We start from the raw sequence: 22,327 nt of genomic DNA on the forward strand, positions 1-22,327 counted from the left end.
CGATTAATAAACCATAAATAAAAACTTTTATGGACAATATTAACTATAATCATAATCTGCGACTTAAATAAAACCGGCCAATATAAAATTTCTTCAACAATACAATGACTGGCAGCAGATGTGATAAATATGGCCCTCGTTTCCCTTCATTGAAGCAAAAATGGTTTTTTACCATGATGAGGTTGGAAAAGACCCATATGCCAACAAAAAAATAAAACAGCTAATCCTGTTGATTGCTTGCTGCTTGAGCTTCAATATGTTGGCCTGCTTCTTCGAGAGACAAAACCTCCTGCATGAGGGCCGCTAGCTTTGCAACATTCTCTTGATGAATGTGCGAAGGCACCTTTTCTTTGTATCCAGAAGCATTCATCATCTTTGTTAGCTTCTCGTGTTGCCTGCAAAATTAACAAGATTTAACCACCATCAGCGAGCTGAAACTGGAAGGGCATTCTTCTGTTCTTGCTTGGCTTGCAACCAAAAAATATGCAAGGATCCAAAATGTAACTTATTTTATTACTTTTTTTAACTGTATTCAACCCTTTTGAACCTCAAATCAAAATAACTTTTTGTGTCAATCCCAAATAGAACATCATTTCTTATCATTTTTCTACTTTTTACATAACTGAAACTCATCCAGAAAACCCCGTAAGGTAAACCAGAAAAGCAACCAATCAATTGAAACAGCCAATTCAAATCCATCACCAATTTATTGAAAAAAAAAAATGAGATAAAGAATTGCAGCTAGAATCTTACTTCCGAATCTCATCTGTCTTTTTCCTGATCTTTTCAAGTTCTGCTTCAGGAGAAAGGGTTCCCTGAAGCTCAAGATAAACAGAAACGTTTTCATTTACAACCGATACTGCACATCCAACTGGAGCAGCATCATTCTCACTTATTACCTGTATAATGATAATTTTGCAAATGAGAAGCGTTTAAACCAAATGGTTTTAAATAACAAAATTCAACGTTAATCTCCATTGAACATGAAAAATTGATAGGCCGCCAAACAGCAAGTAGGCCAGGTAAATGTACGTATATCTTAGAGAATGAGACGATGAAAAAATTTTCATAGCCTATACGTGGACAGATACCATTGTTGAACAAAATATCATGCGCATTTAACACATCGATGCACATGTGAACATATGATCACAAAAAGCTTCAACAGGGGGAAATATGCAATACAAAGTGGGGGCAAAAAAAAAAAATATTAGCGTCCATGGGCCAGGCACCACGTGCATGATTCAAATGGGAAAGAATGAAAAAAAATATCTAAAAAATGGTTATCAGTGAAAGAACCACGGCATTACAGCAATAATGTACTGTCCCGTTGTTTTTTTTTTTTTGGGGGGGGGGGGGGGGGGGGGGAGCGGAGGGGTAATGGCTTTAGTTCACAGTCAATGAAACAACAGGTCTGGGGAAGAGGTCTAAAATACTGCTGCTTAATGCATGTAGTGCAAAATGAGCATCACTACTCCTTATAATGAGAATTATAAAAAATAAGCTAACTAAAATGGTCTCTAATCAGCCGGGAATAAAAAGGGACCTATCCAAAGCATCAATGCAGCACTAAAACCCTAATCCTGTTGAGCCAAAGGTCTCTCTCAGTGGTAAAGCCTCCGACTTTTTTTATTTCACTTCACGAAAAATGTATAGTTTACCCAATGAACAACCAAGAAGTCTGCCAAACTTCATACCACGTTTTAAAAAGCATTGTAAGCGATGTACCTTCAAAGACGATAAATTGGCAAGAGTAGTAATCTCCAGTTGATGGCTGCTAATAATTTCCGCAACTGCATCACTTCGGCAGAGCACAAAAGCTGGACGCCTAAGGGCAGAAACACCATAGCAAGAATTAGAGTTACTGAAATGTGCAATTTTCAATCGGGCAAATTAAGCTATATATTTAATAGAAAACTACTTGGATTTACAATTTAAAAAGAAGAAGATGAAACAGAAAATTTGAATTTCCTTGGCATTCTGTTTGATTATTTTGGAATTCTTTTTTTCTTGATCTGTTTTCTGAAATTTGTCCACAAAAGTTCATTCGAGAGGAAATTATTTTAAGGCGCATAGAAGATTAAAGCACTCAGTAGGAGTGCTTATACTAAAACCTAGGTTCCACCCTAGACTATCCACTTTTCTTCCTTCAAAAAATTATCAGTGAGAGTCTTGATTTCTTCTTGTGCAACACTATTAATCGTTTTATGCAACATGGTTTAGTGAAACAATAAACACTGGTGAAAATAAAGATCAAAAGAACAAACAAAAGGCTAGGAACACAATGAAAAAGAACTAAAAAAGTATCAATTCCATATACCTCTCACGTCTTTCATTTGCAAGAGACCTGAGAGATTTCACAACAGAATCTATAAGATCCATCTCATACTCCACCCTTTCATTTGTCCAGCACTGGATCATGAAGAATATTGTCAGCATTTATTATACCAACTACAAAATATTACCGTTACCTCCATAAACTTTTAGACAGCCTACACAGCATACTATAATAAGAAAAATTACTGTAAACCTCTTTCAGATATAAATCTATCTGATTCAGAGGGGAAGAACTTGCAGCAGTATCTCATTTCAATTCAAACATGGGTTTAATTAAGATTAACATAATAGAAGTAAGTGGATCGATCAAGTAGCTGAACTCCAAAGAAAAGTCAATGATGACAAGATCATACATATTGATGGATATAACTGTTCTTTATTTGCGGAATAGACAGATTGGCTGAAAAAAATCATAACTATACTTTTTTTTTATAAGTAAAAATACTATATATATCAATAGGAGTAACCAAGTACACTAGACGTATACAAGAAAACACCTAGCCCATACTAGAGAGCTCCTAATGACCAAAAAAGCCCGTGAAAAACCACCCACATGCGGCAAAGAATTTTTGTTGCCTTCGGAAAAAGGAGACTTCCTCTACAAACTATTCAAGCTAAAATTGATTATTGTTCCTATACAGTTGGCACTATCAATGGGGTATTAAGCATCAAAATTTGGATATTTGTAGATGAGGAAGAATAGACCTTTATTTGAATTGTCTTTACGTTCTATCGGCAATAAAAAAAATATGACGCATAGAGGGAAGAGCCCTTCATCATCAGGAAAAGTTACCAAAGTGTTAACTGTAGCACTACTATGCTTAGAAAGCGTATATATATACACCAAGCAAAGTTCTTCTGGTCCAAGTAACAGCCTTCCTGCAAGGTAATAAATGGTCCACCCCACTTCTAGTTAACCATATAATGGTCCACCTTATATGTGCCTTCATTTTCTCTTTCAAATTAAAAGGCAACATGACCTCTAAATCAGTAGTCGGATATAATAATTGTAGCTTCACCGAGCCTTATATTTTCTCTTACAAATTAAAAAGCTAAACTAACCTCAACAGCTGATGGGTACTCGCATATCATAATAGATTCTATCCTTGCACTGTCCTTTGATGAAGGAAGGCGCTGCCACAATTCTTCTGTAACAAACGGCATAAAAGGATGAAGCAATCGCAACCCATTGTCAAGACATAACCAAAGTGTATCTCGAGCCAAACTCCTTGCAGAGTCGAATTTTGGATCATTCCCAGCAACGAAAGGCTTAATTGCTTCAATAAAAACATCACACAGTTGGTACTGCCACCAGGAATACACTGTACTTGATGCATCTGAGAACTCATACGATTCCAGAGAAGCTACAGTTTTGGATATGGCTTTGTTTAATACAGAGAGTATCCACTGACAGCTAAATGGCAAGACATTCGGTTTTACATTTGTGGGTGGAACATAATCATCTCCCAGCCTGCTCATGGCAAATCGTACAGCATTCCACAATTTATTACACCATTGACGATACCCAACCACTCTTAGGATATCCAAGTTTATTCTATCTGACTGCATGACAAAATAGTCACACATCACTAAATGATTAAGAAATAGCCAAATGGTTCAAAGAGAGATGGGTACAAGAATGAACCTGGGCAGTGTAAGCTATAAGGGCAAAGCGAAGAGCATCAGCACCACACTCGGAAATACCGTTAGGAAAGTCTTTTGTCTGCCCCTCTTTGGCAACAACCAGTTCTTTCTGATCCAAGTTACCCTCCTCTAGCCTCTTATGAAGACCATCCAGGGATATCCCATTTATTACTTCAAGTGGATCAATGACATTTCCCAATGACTTAGACATCTTGCGCCCATGCGCATCACGAATCATTGGGTGCAAATAAACCTGCATAGTTCAAAGTGGTTCTAGCAGACTATATCGCCTCAGTTATGCAGTAGATTTGCACGTGAAAATGCACACTGAATAGGAAATAATAAAAGGTTCCTAGGATATATGCATTCGTACTCTTTTTGGGTAAACACAGTTCATGCATTCATACAGGATTGAATCCATGACCTAAACCTCCACCTCTTGTTGACGGAGGGAGAAGATGTCATATAATCCAAAGACAATTATCATATATGCATAAATGCCTATGTAGTGAAACTAGCTTTAGCTTATGCCTGCTGCATAACTCGGTGTAGCCAAGTACACTGGATGCATGCTATATATTACATAAATATGTTAAGGCCTCCATAACCACCAATTGCCTTTACCTTTAGCATACATACCCCTCAACCATACTAATGATTCCATATAAAAAGAGAAGACATTGTTATCCATTATTTTTTGGGCTATAAAGTGAAAACTGAGGGGGAGAACTGTTTTGTTCATTTTACAATAATCTTACACTTGAAGTAACCCCCAATTTATTTTATTTTATATTTGATAAGTATGTAGGCCCCAAATCTTTCTGGCATCAAGGATAGCAAGCGAACCAGAATGAGCCTCAGGCAAATTCAGACATGTAGTTTATGGCATATAATGAATCCAACTAAACATGTCAAGGCTTCCATACCCTTGAAGAAGCTTTAGCTTCGGATTGAAATTGGGAAACTACTCATATTCCCTGGCATACCCCTCAACCATACTAAAGACTAATCTTTCTGGCATCAAGGACAGTATACACAACAGGATGTATGTCAGATGTTTCCCAGTGGCTGCAGTAAGAGCCTCGGGCAAATTCAAATACTAGTTTACAGCATATAATGAACACCAGGTTAATGAGTTGTATGACACACCATAAGGATCTTTCCAGTTTCAGTACCATCATTTCAAAAGACAAAATAATGCACCCGCTCACACTTTGCGGATATGATCTTTTATTATTATTATTATTATTATTATTTCACATGTACCCGATGAATCTTAACTCATACCTCCTCAATCCTGTTATGATTAATGGAAGAGGTCTTGTCAAAATTAAGGGAAGAGGGATACGGTTTGAGCTAGAGCTCATTGGAACAGTGGAACTTATGATTTAGAAACTTGAAATGATAATACAGATAAAGTAACAACCATCCAAATAAATCCCTAACCTTAAGACAGTCTCTACTAGGTCTACGTAAATTTTTTATTTAACAAATAATTCAGTCCTAATTTAATATATGAATGTTAGTCAAAGGTCATGTTGTGGTCTAAATAATAGGATAATGTTAACTTACCTTTCGAAAAGGTACATCACCTCCCAATTTCATTCCTTGAATCACCATGCGAGCAACCCAGAAAAAGAGAATATCATGGCCAGTTTCCAAAACTGAAGTTGGATAAAATGTCTTCAGATCTTCAGTATCATCAGGCCAGCCCAAAACAGACAATGGAAAAAGACCAGAAGAAAACCATGTATCAAGCACATCGGGATCTTGACTTAAATGAAACTTCCTCCCGTTATACAATCGGCTAGCCTCCTCCTGAGCCTCTTCCTCATTTCTTGCAACCACCCAGTGGTCATTGTAAGCACCAACTTCCTTTAGCTCATCATCCTCCAGTGAGACATACCATGCAGGAATACGATGACCCCACCAAAGTTGCCTTGAGATGCACCAATCACGAATGTTTTCAAGCCACCTGTGATGTTTTTAAGGCCCAAGTACTCAATTGTAATTATAAAGAATTATTTAAAATTACTTATAAAAAATAATTATTTAAAAAGCTACTTATAAGTAATAATTACTTCAAAAATTAATTATAAAAGATACTTAAAAAATTAATATGCTACAAATCAACATAAATTGCCTGGCGTATTAGAAATTTAGAATCCAACTTCAGAGAGACCATCAAGTCCCCCCCCCCCCCAAAAAAAAATGTCTCCCTGAATAAAATCTAGATATTTTATGGACTGTTACCAAAATCACATTCTTCAAATAGTTTGTATCATATTATAAGATCAACCAGAAGAAACTAAGATACATCGGTGGATATTATTTCAGAGCAATGTTCTGGAGTGTCTTTAAAAATATTACCAAAATTACATTCTGCAGTCTTTTTTTTTTTATCAGTAAATAAAAATTTTATTAATGAGGCATAGCCCAAGTACATGGGACACATAAAAGAGCAGCACCTAGGCCTGATAGCCTAGGGACACATTCTGCAGTGTCTTTCAGAGTGACGTTCTGAAAATTTTTCATGCCCCTTTGGATTTTGCTTATTTATTCCTTCATGATGTGACCATCTGAAATTTACAAAGCAAAGTAAAACAATATCTGACCTTCTCCAGTCAGCAGAATACTGTTTTGGGATGATCTCTATCCTCCTGTTTTCTTCATCCATTACAGCATCAAGAGCTTGCCTCCCCAAACTATTGCAACTAACATACCATTGAGGTTTTATAAGTGGCTCCACAACATCATTGGTTCTTGAACAAACGCCCAGCCGCATCTCATTATTTTTAGCACCTCTATAAAAGCCCTAAATGCAAAGAAGACCTATGTCATTGATAAAAATATAAACAACATTTCATAGTTAATAAGAGTACATGAATGAAGACCAGAAACTAAACTTGGGCAGCCTTTACAAGTAGTAAAACATGAAGAATATATGTAAATTAAAATCACACTGCAACATAAAGTGTGAAAAAAATTTGACAGACACAAAAGACATATACAAGTAGCATGAATTACAAAAATAATTTTACATGTTTAAGGCAGCTTGATTGACAACATTAACATGCACGAAAGACGTGAATATGTAAATAGCAAGAAATACAGAGATTATTAACACAGAAGTTAGCTGGTGGGTCTGAGGAGTTCATTGGGCTGAAGTGGAACATTGCTAGGGTTATTGGCAGCAGATAGATGAAACAACCATTTTGGTTCAAATTGAAAAATCCAAGAACCAAATTTATTGTTGTTTGAAACCTAGAGAGTTCTTCAAAAAAATTGCAAAAGTCATGAACCAAAGAATGTAACCTAACTTGGTTGATGTCCTCTTGATAAAATTTTAATTTGGATGGTCATAAGTAACATAATGTTGATACTCAAATTATTTTTAAAAAATATTTGGGGTCGGGGATTCATCAATAAGATTTTTACATCTACAATAAAAATTTTATATTGCCTCAGTTACTTGAGAATTAACTCATGTACAGACTACTATAGTACTAATACCTTCTTTTGTAATGCTTCAGTAACTGCCTCTCGAGCTTTAAAACGCGGCAACCCTACAAACTCTGACCCGCCATTGCTGTTTATTTTTCCATCATCAGTAAAAATGTTGATGAACTCAAGATTGTGGCGCTTGCCAACCTCAAAATCATTCGGGTCATGAGCAGGGGTAATCTGCAGTATCATGAATGAAATGAGTTTTTTCATCCTGGAAACAAAAAAAATCAAAAGAGAACTTTTAAAGTAAGCATACTAGCCTAAAAAATATTTACCTTGACAGCACCAGTCCCAAACTTCGGATCAACAAGAATTGCATCACAAACTATGGGAAGCTTTCGTCCATTAAATGGATGAATGGCAAATTTTCCATGAAGATGACTGTACCGTGGGTCATCCGGATGTATAGCAATAGCAGTATCTCCAAGCATAGTCTCCACCCTAGTGGTGGCCACAACAATCTCACCCAGCTCACCTTCCAAAGGGTAGGCAAATGAAGTTAAAACACCGAATTCCACAGGTTTCTCATATCCTGGAACCTTTAGTGGAGTCCTTTCTTTGATCTCAACATAGTCTACCTACAGAACCAAAAACTACAATAATTTAGAATCCATTTAACAGACAGTTTTAATAAACAAATACAAAAGAATCCACTATAAACGTGCCTCTTACAGGAAATGAATTACCTCAATGTCAGATATTGCAGTCCGCAACACGCAATCCCAATTCACTAGGCGAAGATCTCTGCAGAAAAGAAGATATAACATTAAAACTCCAAACAGCAGAAAAATAGAAGCACAAATAAATCAGAAATGAGATTAAACAAGTGAAAGAAAAGGGCAATTACAGCAGGAATATTGAGGTCCAATTTGATAAAAAGAAAAAAATACTGAGCAGACAAGAAACATTAAGCCAGTCCCCATTCAAATGAGGTAAATTTCAGAACCACATATTTTTTATATATAAGTAATCGAAGATTATTATTTTTTTGATAAGTAAATAATTGAAGATTATTAATAAACACAAAGGACACAGCCCAAGTACACAAGAAGTATATAAGAGGAACGCTTAGCTAGTTCTTTTGTAAGAGGAACGCTTAGCTAGTTGGGGTTGTCAGATGTATTTTGGTCTATGGTCCTATGTAGTAGGGATGTGGTTTGTTAGAAAATATCGAAGACTAATGGAGAATATGTATAATGAAGTGGATAAGTTTTTGGAAAGTGATACAAGTACAACTCTTTTACAACTAATTTCCAACATATTTTACAATCAAACAATGCAAGCATGCCACTTCATTAAAAATGAATTTTAATTTTACAAAAGGACCCTCCATTTTTTTTTTTATAAGTACAATTAATATAGACTTATAAAAACGTTGTAAGTTGACCATTGTCCGAAATTTTGATTCAATAATTTTTCTTATACTGGTATTTTAAGATTCAGTTCTGCTTTAAAACACTTAAATTGCATCTGAGATCTTTCATTGATGCTTTATCACCTTAGAGAACTGATTCCATCTTTTATTTTGGGTTTTCCTATTTCATAGTTTCTGTGTACAATGGATGCATCCTTTGCGTTTATTAATAAAATCTCTATTACTTATCAAAAAAATTATATCCACTGTTCATTACAATTATATGTAGGGACGCTAACAATAGTATGAAGAATGACATGCATAATAAAACCTTCAACTAAATTTGATACGTCTAACTTGGCTAACACATCACATACAATAAAAGGCTACTTATCAAGTAGGAAGCTTTTTAAATCACATTGACCAACAAATGCTTAAATTTCTACTAGGTTATATGGGACCAAAACAGAGGTCAAAAGTTTGAAGAAGAAATGTGAAGGAAGCGATGAAACAAAACAAAATTCAGAAGCAGATCATATGTCACAAATTATGGACAAAGCCATTTTTATAAATTCATGCATGACCGCCATGCTAAAGAAAATGTTAATGTTATCCAGATGTTAATCTCACCTATAAATAAGGCCTTCCTTGTAAAGCCTAACAAAAGCCTCAGTCACAGCCTTTGATCTTTTCTCATCCATTGTAAAGCACTGAAAAGTAGGAAAAAGTAGCAGATCACATACTGAGTTTGTTTGGGGGGGGGGGGGGGGGGGGGGGGGGGGGTGGGAAGGGAGAATATGAGACTTATGAGTTATGAGTCAATCTATTTGGAAAGGAAAAAAAAAAAAAAAAAAAAACACTGAAGTACTTCATCAAGAATGCTATGTTTTATCCAGAACAAGTAAAATTTAGTTACACAAATTAAATGCATACCTCACGAGACCAATCTAAAGAGGCACCCAAACGGCGCAACTGTTGCAAAATGGTTCCACCATACTTATTTTTCCAATTCCAGACCTTTTATTTCAATAGGGTCCAACCAGCAGAACATATAAAGGTTAGAATAGGTCGAGTAATATATGAACATGATATTTATGAAGGGGTCTATTTTGTGCTCAGAGGGAGCTAATATTGGCTAGTGATAGTTGAACTCACTTCAGATACAAATTTCTCGCGACCGATATCATGCCTAGTCAATTTGCTTTCACGCATTATCTTCTTTTCCACAACAACCTGAGGAGAAAAAAAGGAGGAGAAGAAAAGCATCTAACATATTAAATCAATAAAATGGATAAAAATATAAAGAATATTCAAATTCATCCACCAAACTTGAGCACAAATATGGATTTATTGCAAGGGTAATTAAAGCATTAAACACGGGCTACATTAGTCACAGTTGTTTCTAGGCAAAGGCATATGACAGATTGAATTGACGCCTGACAGTATTGAGCCATTAACTGATCTTCTCCTTGACCAAAGTCCAAGGCCACATCAGATTGATCTATGCCATATAATGGGTCAGATTGCAGAGGCCCCATATAGCTTTCACTGGACAGGCTACAAAGCTCGGGCAAAAAATTAGTATCACCAATGTCTTTGGATGCACACTGAGGAAAAATCGTTCGATTAAAACATGATCACATGCATGAGGGACATGATCGACAAACATCTGATAAAGAGAGCCTTTTCAAGGCATCATGCCAGAGTAATGTGAGCTCCACGCCGCCCCACCCCCCCCCCCCAAAAAAAACACCAAAAACAGAAATGAAACCCAAAAAAATTGCGACTGGCATTCTCAAAGCTACATCTCACTCAGTAATACAGATGTGCATAATAAGATAAAAGATCAGATTGAATCAAAAGATAACCAAAATACTTGGTAAAGGAGGAAGAACCTGCGTGGCAATCCCAGCATGGTCCACCCCAGGGACCCACAAGGTATTGTATCCAGACATTCTCCGCCAGCGAATAATGGTATCCTGCATGCAGTATATTGGTTCACACAAAAAAAGGACAAACAATATGGAAGATGGAGTATGCACAGCATAAACATAATTTTGGGCAACCACAGTACCTCTACAGCAGCAGTAAGTGCATGACCTATATGGAGGGCACCAGTTACATTTGGTGGTGGCAAGACCTGCAAAATAAAGGAATAATTTAATTCTTTTTTAAAACCTTTTTTTTATTAGCACTGGGTGTCCAAAAACAAAGTCCAAACTAATTTTGGGGATGCACAGGCCCTCAGCAAGGAGTTTCCCGCAAGTACACATTGGATAATTCAAGGGGAAGTTACCCCAGTCCGATGGCCCCTAGAAACTGTTTGCACCCAAAGGAATTTGAACCTTAGACTTAGAGGGAGCATACCACCAAGACTAAGTCCTTTACCACTTAAGCCAACCCCTAGGGGTTTCTTTTTTAAAACTGATTTCAAGTAAATAACCTGATAATGTAATTAAATTAGGATGATATTTATTATGATTTTCGTTTCCATTAAACATGGTTCTATTTACACTTGACTGGCATGCAAAGTGACAATTCACCTTATATATTTCTTTTCATTCTTCATATATTTATTACGCACTTTTACCTAGAACTGTTTTTTTATAGGTAATCGAGAAGTTTTATTCATAGAAGTAGGCAAAACCCAAGTGCACAGGGAGTATATATGAGAATAACCTAATTAAATTTCACAATTGAAAGGAGAAAATCGTGGACATTTAGCCCATTACAAACAATGGCCTCGACCCTTAGAATGTTTAAAAAAAAAAAACTTTAAGCTTATCCATTACTCTTTTGCGGTCTTTGAAGCTTCTATCATTTCTCTCCCACCAAATACACTAATGTATACATATAGGAACAACTCTCTAGATTGATGCCACTTATGAGTTGCCTCGGAGACCTCTCCAGCTTGCAATGAAATCCACTAGTCTAAGAGGCACGACCCAAGACAATCCAACAAAGGCACTCTCTCTTGGAGGAGCTACAGGGTTTGGAGGGTGAGAAGACAAGAACTCTCTCTGAATCCGAGAGAACCTACAAGAGCCAGGTAGTCACAAAACTTAAAAGAGTAACATTGATGGAGGAGATCTCTTGGCAACAAAAATAAAAAGCGCTATGGCTCAAGGTGGGAGACAAGTGCACGGAATTCTTCTATAGGGAGGCTAATTCTCGTAGGAGGAATAACACTATTGATATGTTGAGGTTAGATGGTGTAGTGTCATCGGATCAATTGGTCATCAAGAACCACATCGCGCAGTATTATCACCACCTCCAATATGAACATCACACGTGGCAACCAAAAGTGGATAGTTTAACGTTTTCAGCATTAGATCAACAATGTGAAGGGTGGCTAGAGAGGCCATTTGAAGATGATGAAGTGTGTAAAGCGATCCGTGGCATGGCTAGTGACAAGGATCTAGGCCCTGGCGGTTTTACCATAGGTTTCTTCCAAGCTTGTTGGGAAGTGATCAAGGGCAACCTTATGCGGATCTTTCAAGATTTTCATACTGATGCCAGATTTGAAAAAAGTCTTAATGCTACTTTCCTAACACTCATTCCCAAAAAGATGGAGTCCGTGAATGTTAGAGACTATCGCCCCAGTAGCCTTGTAAATGGGGTTTACAAGATCCTTTCTAAAATGTTAGTGAATTGATCGAGTACGGTGATGGAAAAGTTAATTTTGAAGCCACAAAAGACATTTTTCAAAAGCAGACAAATCCCAGATTCGGTCTTAATTGCAAATGAAGTTTTGGACAGACGACTCAAATCTAGAGAACCCGGGTTACTTTGCGAATTAGACATGAAGAAATCCTACAATCACGTCAACTGGAAGTTCCTACTTTATTTACTTGCAAGATGTGGCTTTGGGGAGAAATGGCATATATGGGTAATGTTTTGCATCTCTACAATTCGATTCTCTATCTTCGTAAATGGCTCATTGGTGGATTTCTTCAACTTCTCCCATGGTTTGAGACAGGGGAACCCTCTCTCTCTTTTACTTTCTTTATTCGTCATGGAAGTTCTCAGTAAGATGATTGTGGACCTTGTGGAAGGTGGTTTTCTCTATGGTTTTTTGGTGGACAATGGTGGTTATGCCTCCATTTATATTTCTCGCCTGCTTTTTACTAACGATACTCTCATCTTTTCTGGAGCAAATCTTGGGCATATCCAATCTTTGAAGACTCTAATTCTTAGTTTTAAAGCTGTCTCGAGTTTGAGAATTAATCTCTCAAAGTCTAAATAGGTGTCGGTGGAGGTTGTCCCAGACACGGAGAATTTGGCCTCTTTCTTGGGATGTAAGGTATCATCTCTACCCCTGAAGTATCTTGGCTTACTATTGGGTGCTCCCTTTAAATCAGAGAGGATTTCAAATGGCATTGTTGAAAAGGTGGAGCACAAATTGGCTTCCTGGAAGAGGTTGTGTTTGTCTAAAGTTGGTAGGCTCACTTCGATTAAAAGTATTCTTTCTTACTTACCCACCCATTTTCTGTCCTTGCTCCCACTCCCCACAAAGGTTGTCAACCCTATTGAGAAGCTACAACTAGACTTGTCGTGTATTGGCTTGAAGGTAGAGTTCAAGGGTAGTAATGCCATGTGGCAGGGTTATTTTCCTAATGCTCCTCTGGTTTAGCTTAAGTTTTGTCCTAAGCAAGCACATGTTTCCAAAGAGACTAGATTATTCTTCATTAAATTAAAAGGAACTGCAACATAATCATGCAACCAACAAAGACTACAATTTATTTTCATTTACCATATCAATTCATCCTCAATATGCAATCTCACTCGTATTGACATTTATCTTTCTGTCTATCATAATAGTCACTACTAACAACTAGCCATTTTATAAATTGGCTGCTATATGCAACAAGACACCTATATATATAGGTTGGACAATAAGACCTTGAAAGGATTTGTTTATCTTTTCCTTGTTCCTAGTCATCACATTCTTGTAGGCCCTCGACTCATGCAGCAGTTTTACTTTTTGTTTTTAAGTAAGCATGCAACATTTTGTGGTCAATTAACAGTTAAGATTTATCTCCTTAATAGAATTTGATGAGCATAAAATGAGTTTTTTAGTGCTACAAACAAAGTAAACTATTGAAAATTTACTTTCCTGTATGTGCCACCTTTATTAGGGTCACTTGTATGTAATCCAATTTCTAAGGGTGGATTGGGGATCCATAACTTGATAAATTTCAACCAAGCCCAATTGGGTAAATGGTTGTGGAGGTACCAAAACAAAAAGTGGGCCTTACGGAAGTCCGTTATAGATTCACAGGTTGCAAAGGCTTGAGGAGGATGGTGCTTGAATGAGGTACATGGCCCATATGGGGTGGGTTTGTGGAAATACATTAGGAGACAATGGGAGATATTTCGAAGACATGAAAATATTGTAGTGGGCGACGACTCTCGAGTCAGATTTTGGTATGACAAATGATGGGGTGAACAAGGCCTCCAAGACACATTCCCTGCCATTTTTGAGCTCGCAAGAGAAAATGATACAACAATAGCCGATCTCTTGGTCTTTTGTAGTGGCTCACCTCAATGAAATGTAGATTTAATTAGGTCTGCTCAAGATTGGGAGTTGGAGACTATCACAGAGTTTTATAACGCATTGTATTCCGTAAGCATGACAAAGATCTATGAGGCATTGTATTCATACCATAGATAAGATGAGCTGGAGCCCCTCTAAGAAAGGTAAATTCCTTGCAAGTTGGAGAGGCCTCCGAGGCAACTCACAAGTGGCAGCAAATATTCTTTAATCACATTACCTAAAACTGTCAATATTATAACACATTCTTTAATCGCTTAAAGTTCTTCAATATTCTTTCTATGGAAGATCAAGTGCTTTACCATGAAAATGATAAATACATGCATACCGTTACTATCCATGTGTTGATAATTTACTAGTACTACCAATGCATAGTAGTTAAGCAAGCAGTTGTGACCAAAAACTATAAAGGCCACCATTTATTCAATTAAATCCTAATAATCTAATTGATATTGAATTGCATAAATATTACAAAGATATGCTTGTCTGCCAATTAAAATTATTTTACATAGGCAGAAAGCAAATTATCATAAACCATTTTGCACACCCGATTGTAAACCCCAACTTATTCTTTGTCCCCTCCACATTAGCTACTAGTCTAACCTCCTGCATCGAAACCCACCCAACTACAATCTCAACCTAATTTACATACCCCATGCACCATAAATGTTGATTTCATCACCGCATAACCTTTTTTTTTATCAGTAAATAAGAAATTTTATAGATAATAGGCAAAGCCAAGTACACGGGGACCATCAAACCACATAACCTAAAGCCAATGTGTAAATATCATCAACAATTTGCTATACGAAAGCACCCAAGTTTTCCCAGATGATTGCCCCTGACAACTTTTTTTTTTTATAGATAAAAGAGATTTTATTGATCCACGTAAAAAGGCAAAGCCCGAGTACACAGGAAGTATACAAGAAAAAGCCTAATTACAAACTACGTGCTACGGATAGTAGCATAAAAGTCACTAAAACTCCTTCCATTTAGTACAATAGAGGAGGCCCACAATAACAAAGTATGAAAGAAAAAATCCCTAAAACCAGCCAGGGAGTGTTCCTTATCCTCAAAACAGCGGTTGTTTCTTTCGTTCCAAGTGCACCACATTAGACATAACGGCACCATTTTCCAAACAGCGGCAATCTGTCGATTTCCTCCAATCATTTGCCAGGAGTACAATAAATCTATTACCCTCTTTGGCATAACCCATGCGATACCAAGTCTTGAGAGAATTTCATCCCATAAGGCCTTGACTATTTCACAATGAAGGAGAAGGTGGTCCACTGATTCACTGTCATGTTTACACATGAAACACCAATCCACTATAATTAGACCGCGCTTTCTTAACTTGTCTATTGTCAGTATTTTGCCATGAGAAGCCAACCAAACGAAGAAAGCGACCTTGAGAGGGGCATTGCTCCTCCAGATGCTCTTCCAAGGGAAGGTATTAGGGGAGTGGGTTGTCAAGGCCTTGTAATATGAGCGAATTGAGAATTTCTTGTTCCCGGTGCATGTCCATACTAATCTGTCCTCCCTTCTTGCCCTGTGTTTCAGTGCATATAGCATGCTGTAGAAATCTGTGATGTCTCCCACCTCTCAATCCTGAGCAGTGCGAGTGAAACTCACAGACCAATGAATAGGCTCAGCAGTACTACACATATTCTCAGCCACTGAGGAGTCCGGATCAAGCGCAATCCTATAGAGAGAAGGAAAAGCGCTTTTCAGAGTTACATCCCCACACCAAATGTCATGCCAAAAACTGATTCGCGTGCCCCTTCCCATCTCATATTTGCAGTTGCCGAGGAAGTCATTCCAACCATTCCGAATAAATTTCCAAACTCCCACTCCATACGCACCTCTTACTTCCTTTGTACACCACCCACCCCAGATGCTTCCATATTTGACATCCAAAATATTCCTCCAAAGAGCATTTTCCTCATGCATATAGCGCCATAACCATTTCCCAAGAAGTGCCTTGTTGAAGGTTCTTAGTTTTCTTAAGCCCAATCCTCCGCAAGCCAAAGGAGTACATACTTGGTTCCATTTTACCAAGTGGAATTTCTTTGTGTCTTCTAGACCTCCCCAAAGGAAATCACGGAAGATCTTTTCCATTCTATTTGCCACCCCTGTAGGCAGAGGGAATAGAGAAAGAAAATACGTTGAGTTTTCATTTTGCCATTGTAACCCTCAATCTATCATCCGAGCTCTGTAATTTCTCTCGGTGAGTTTTTGTTGCACTTATATCTTTTTAAGTGATCTTCGTTGCTTTCTTTCCCTTTTGTAATTAACCAAATACTTTGTAAATTTTATTTCTACCATTGTCGACAACCACAAGGGGTTGGGGACTCTAGGGCAACCACTGAGTTTGCTGATGGGTCATCTTCTATCATTAATATTTTTTACACCGGTGAGCATGTCGGCCTTACTTCCTCCCTCTTCTCTGTTTCCGTTAGTTTAAACAACACAAATCAATTTCTAACCCCTTAGATCTCCTCCACCGCGCCATAGAAAATGTCTTGCTTACTCTGTCATCGTTGTAGTCTGTCCATGCTCGGCGTCCTTTTTCTCCGGCAATAAGCCTCTCTCTCTCTCTCTCTCTCTCTCTCTCTCTCTCTCTCTCTCTCTCTCTGTGATACCACATATGATAAGATTGAAGAGTAGGTAGTGTATGGGATCCCACATTGTTTGGGAATGAGAAATTCTTGCTTTTTATAAGGTTCTAATGGGGCTCCAGTTCTATCATTAACTGGTCCTTTTGGAGTATAGGCCATATGGTTTGGACCTTCCGTTAGGGTGTTACAAATTGTATCAGAGCCTATCCCAACAAAAAATGTGGGACTTGAGTCGTGCCACCTACAATGGACAAGCCCGACGAGGATGTTGGGAATTTTAGAGGGGTAGATTGTGATACCCTCATATGATAAGATTGAGGGTAGGTGGTGTATGATTACTTGGGAATGAAAAATTCTTGCTCTTTACAAGGTTCCAATGGAGCTCCAATTATATCATTAATTAGTCCTTTTGGAGTATAGGATGTGGTTTGGGCCTTCTATTGGGGCGTCTCTCTCTCTCTCTCTCTCTCTCTCTCTCTCTCTCTCTCTCTCTCTCTCTCTCTCTCTCTCTCTCTCTCTCTCTCTCTATGTTCTTTTTCAGTGAGCACTACCAAAACTAAGTCCTTTTCTCTTTCTAAACTCCACTATGATCAAAGCCCACTTTCAGCTGCACCATTGTTGATCTTCATCAGATCTATCACATCTGTTTCCTCTCACGGAGAGTTGGATTTCCTCACTGTCGCACAACATTTTCTTCTCCACTTAAGTGTTCTGTTTCTTAAGTTTATTCTTTTGTACATTGTGCATCAGACCTTTTCAGCTTGGTACAATAAAGCCCCTGCATGCTTTGCTTATCACGAAATTGCCCTTCAGACAATTCAATTTAACCTTCCATAGAAAGTCTCTAGAAGTCTTATTTTGTGTAATTCCAATTCAGCCCCTAAACACATGTTGTTATGTTTCACGTAAAGGTTTCTTGAGAGTTTTTGTAAAATGGGCTTAAGTTGTTCTATTATGTGAGCTCTACTTCTATGATAATTCTATTCTTAAGTTTAGTAGTTTTTTCTTTTTATGGGCTGCACTCTGATGTTGGGTTGATTTAGTTGTTAAAACACAAAACTATTTTTAAGTTGGGTTAATCTATTTAACTTAGGAGTTATATTATGTCATTTAGTATTAATTTTTTTATAAACCAGATTATAGCAGTATTTTATGAGAGCTCTGATTTTATTTCGTAATCATTTTGAATGCAATTAAACCTATGTTATTAAGTGAGTTTTCTCTGACTTGTCTAAGAAATTTGTACTAAGTTTAAATTATGCTACTAAGTATAATTGCTTATCAAAAAAATGCTACTAAGTATAATTGGATGATTAAATATGATATTAGTGTTTCAATAATTTGATGATATTAGTAGTACATAACCAAATATTTTAAACTGCTTTCCCTAGAATGTGGTTAATTTAGTGGAATGCGATGACATGTTTTTCTAGAAAATTAGTGACGATTAGTGCTTCATATAGGTAACGAACTACAAAGTGAGATTGTGGAAGCAGAGCTAAGAGATAAGTAATTTGATCATAAATTAGGATCATCACTGTTCAGCTTATATAAATTATTATTAGAGCCAGTTCTTTGATAGACATTTTTATGTACCACACATGTCATATGCAAGCATGTCAATCAGTATAACATATGACCATGTCATTCCGCATCATGTTCAGATTCAGCATTTTAATGTTATTTATATTAGTATGTATGTCATGCATCTCACATCGCATAAGATACATAAGCCACCTTAAGTTCAAGTGCGAGATAAGATTAGATCAATTAATTTAATCAGTCAATCAGATGGTCATTCAATTCAATTTCAAGGTGGATGTGTAAGCCACAAACTCAAGCGTAGTCCACCGTAATATGCCAGAATACTACTCAACGGCTCCCCCTGCTGCAATAGGATGTAGGGCCGGTGCACAACCTTGCACACAGGGTTAAGTGTATGGGCCAGTCAAATCAATCAGTTAATTCAGATAAATTAAGATAGTCATGCATAGCATGAGCATCAGCATGTTATGACAAGAATTTTATTCTTTCAACATGAAAATTTTATGAAAGCCTTTTATTTATTATGTTTACATTGTGATGAGTTCTTACTAAGTCTTCCGACTCATTTTAGTTTTATTTCATTTTTTTTTACTATCCAGGTGAGGAGAATGAGGACTACGAGCAGCTAGGCCAAGTTTAGAAGGAGTGGACTAATGAATTTTAGACTATATTTATGATTTCTTTTTCATTTAGTTGGTTTGGGAACTTTGATATGACTATGTTCTAGACATTGGTTTAACTTAAGTTTTCTTTTGGGATGAACAATGTTTTTTATTAAATTATGCAAGTCTCTTGCCTGGCTTTAATTATGCATGTACGTGATATTTCTAACCCTAGGGAAGGGGATGTTACAACAAAAAACAACTAAAAAGGAAAAGAAAGATGCCCAAAAAGAAACTCACAATAACAAACGGGGGCTTGGAGCTTTTTGCATCTGCAACAAAGAAACCCGATTTCTCCCACCATGCATACCACCTATATCAGCAAGCATAGAAGACATATTGTAAAAGTTTTCAATTATGACTAATATGGGGCAGGAAAAGACCAAAAAGTCACACTCACGATTTCTCTACTGCACTAGGACTGTACTGCTTTGCCATTTGATGAGACATTTGTTTCTTCTCACCAAAAGGTGTTTCTGGATCAACAAACTCCTCAGGGTTCTCTTCATTCCCACCACGCTTTACTGTTTTCTTGTCATTTCTTTTCAGAGGAATTGATGCTTGTTGTGCCTGAAAATGGAACAAACTAAACATTTTACCACTTTTCATAAGTATCAATAAATGATTAATGCAAGGCATAAAGTTATATAATCCTGAATACCCAAATTAGTTTCTTCTAGTCACCTGAAGTTTAGCAGCTTTCTCTAAAGCCTTTTGCCTTTTCAATTCTTTCTCCCTCGCCTGCCAAAATCAAATACTCAATCAGAATCACACCAAGCAAAGAAATTCCAGGAACAAAATGTAACTGCTTCCTGAAGAATCACAAGAGAAAATAAGAGAAATATACTAATTACAGAAATATAACAAGGATATGAAGTAATAAATCAAAATAATAAATAAGCAAATAAATAAAGAGAGAGTCATCACTGTCAACCAGAAGAGAACCCAAAAAAGAATTAGCATTTAGCGCAATGAGAATAACATAAATTACTGAAATACGATAGTTTCATTAGCCAGATATATCAGACTGCAAAAAGAACACCCCAGATCTACAATATACCATAAATGTAAAAATCAACGATATTACATGGTTCCATTTTATTTCCCTTTTATGATGAGGAACGTCACTAAGGCAGTGCCCTTTGGACCCACCCCTAACCTTGGATACATGACCTGACCACCAGAACCATGCATGTATTAGGTAATCCAAGGGAACGCTTTGAGTGGAATCAAATCCAAAATATCCGAGTCTGCAGCTCATCCCAAGTCCATTCTTTGACTATTAGGCAGCACCCTAATGGGTGGTTGCCATAGTGTAGATATGAAGAGAGCAGAGATAAATTTTAAATAAACAAAAACGAACTGTCGGCATTTTTATCCTTTGGGGGGAAAATTATGTTGGGCTTAAGTGGAAAATCTATCATATTTTCCTCACACTTTCTCCTTCTCTTCTCTTCACATTAACAAGCCAAATGCCACGAAATAGAAGCATAAATGCTCCCTACTCTTTTTTCCTCTTTAAAGTTGAAGAAACACCTCTAACTAGGTGTTGACACTTGTATACATCTTGTGTACTTAAGCTTCACCTAATCTTCTATTGATATCGGTACAATTTTTACTTGTAACAAAGAAAATTTTGGAAAAAAACATACTCATAAAAGAAGTTGGAGAAAACAAAGTATAAGTGAGCACCCATCCTATATTTTCCTTAAAAAATCATGCTAAATCATGGATCGATATATACAATTCCTCAAATGGGCTTTGATAGAAAATGGTTACAAGCATCAATTTCATTAATAGGCATAGCATCAGGATGAAAATGCACCATGCACCTATACAACAGGCCAAGATCCCTTATATGAATTTCTAGGGCCTTTTTTTTTGGGCGGGGAGGGGGGGGGGGGGGGGGGGGGAGCACAATTCGTGGACAACGATGAATATTGTAGGGCCACACACACTGTATATCTCTCCAAAAATCTAGCCCCTTGAATTTGGATTAGATTTGAAGGGGATCTCAATGCAAATCGAATTCGCTTTCTGACCAATCAAATTAAACATCTGAAGCATGAAGGGAGGAAAAAAGACCAACGTTTATTTTTTTTATTGAACCAATGGCACCAAAAATACAAGTGCAAATAATCAAATACCTCAAAATCAGAAACTCACGCCGAGAGAAAAAAAAAAAAAAAAAAAAAAAAAAAAAAAAAAAATGTATTACATATACAAAAATGTGATATATATGTATACCGCAATACATGCATGCATGCACAGAACTACATAAACGGAAATTTTCCTCCATAAATTACGACTATATTTAAAAAAAAAAAAAAAAGACTTTACAAAGGTACAAAACAAAGAACCTTCTCTTCTTTTTTCTTTTTCTTCTCGAGGTCTTCTATACTGAGCGTTTTCTCCGAATCGCCCTACGAAATTCGAACGCATTACGTTCAGAGACACGCATTAAAAGGAAAACAAACTGAACGTAAACCAATTGACAAAAAACAAAAACACCAGTCGTTCGTTCTTCTCAGCACCATCTATTTCCGGCTTTCTCTCTGAATCCGCCTGAAAAATCAGGGAATTTCCAGATTAACCAAAATGGGGTCCCAGCAGAAAAATAACAAAAGAGATTCTATAATAAGAAATGAAAAGGAATATCTCAGTGGCAAATCAGTAAACTTACCATTACGTTTGTTGTTGAGAAAGATCGGAGAGAATAAACTTGTGAAAATGGTGACCTATGTAGGCTGCGGATATGGTTTGCAAGGTTCAACAAGAGTAGCGGCTTTTGCAAAACCCTGGCATGGAATCCCAGCATAAAAACCCAACCCTAGCGTTATATTTCCGCCGGCTTTCGCACCGAGACTTTTTATACGTCGACTTTTTTTTTTAGCTCAGTCCATTAAAAAGAACAAACAAACATGATGTTTTTCGGATGCTTCCTTTCATTTTGTTTTTCTTACTATCCAAAAAAAAAAAAAGTAGGAACAATTTAGAAATGAAAAATGCTAGTATGTATTTAAATTTATCTCTTTCATTTTTATCATTTACGTATTTTAAATTTTTTAAACATTTTTATTTAATAATTAATAAAATGACTTTTAGT

The 22,327-nt window shown here is 36.9% G+C and overlaps 1 protein-coding gene across 2 annotated transcripts; it reads right to left on the minus strand.

Moving 5' to 3' along the window:
* Positions 1 to 39: 39 nt before the first annotated feature.
* Positions 40 to 22,121, minus strand: LOC122307050 (valine--tRNA ligase, mitochondrial 1). 2 transcript variants are annotated; one of them, XM_043119661.1, is made up of 22 exons: positions 21,905 to 22,121; positions 21,733 to 21,786; positions 21,582 to 21,644; positions 19,906 to 19,962; positions 19,622 to 19,791; positions 19,462 to 19,534; positions 10,917 to 10,982; positions 10,738 to 10,821; positions 9,998 to 10,075; positions 9,776 to 9,859; positions 9,473 to 9,552; positions 8,175 to 8,232; positions 7,764 to 8,066; positions 7,495 to 7,665; positions 6,597 to 6,796; positions 5,554 to 5,956; positions 3,983 to 4,234; positions 3,400 to 3,900; positions 2,321 to 2,412; positions 1,729 to 1,828; positions 754 to 899; positions 40 to 395 (listed from the first exon to the last, which is right to left on the minus strand). In XM_043119661.1, the coding sequence occupies exons 1-22, from the start codon at positions 22,037 to 22,039 to the stop codon at positions 221 to 223; spliced, it is 3,345 nt and encodes a 1,114-aa protein (XP_042975595.1). In that variant the 5' UTR covers positions 22,040 to 22,121; the 3' UTR covers positions 40 to 220. The 2 variants fall into 2 exon arrangements, with proteins under 2 accessions (XP_042975595.1, XP_042975596.1); XM_043119662.1 differs by lacking the exons at positions 19,462 to 19,534; positions 19,622 to 19,791; positions 19,906 to 19,962; ... (1 more) ...; positions 21,733 to 21,786; positions 21,905 to 22,121 and adding an exon at positions 14,508 to 14,590.
* Positions 22,122 to 22,327: the final 206 nt, after the last annotated feature.

Source organism: Carya illinoinensis, chromosome 4 (genome assembly GCF_018687715.1).
Source record: "Carya illinoinensis cultivar Pawnee chromosome 4, C.illinoinensisPawnee_v1, whole genome shotgun sequence".
NCBI classification, from domain to species: domain Eukaryota; kingdom Viridiplantae; phylum Streptophyta; class Magnoliopsida; order Fagales; family Juglandaceae; genus Carya; species Carya illinoinensis.

What these genes read in the sequence shown, in the direction of transcription:
- LOC122307050 (XM_043119661.1), bottom strand. Translation starts at nt 22,039, where the DNA reads ATGCTGGGATTCCATGCCAGGGTTTTGCAAAAGCCGCTACTCTTGTTG. An exon ending in TTGGGACTGGTGCTGTCAAG is followed by an intron (nt 7,666 to 7,763) that starts GTAAATATTTTT and finishes ATGATACTGCAG; the next exon opens with ATTACCCCTGCTCATGACCC. An exon ending in TATTCTGCTGACTGGAGAAG is followed by an intron (nt 5,957 to 6,596) that starts GTCAGATATTGT and finishes AAAACATCACAG; the next exon opens with GTGGCTTGAAAACATTCGTG.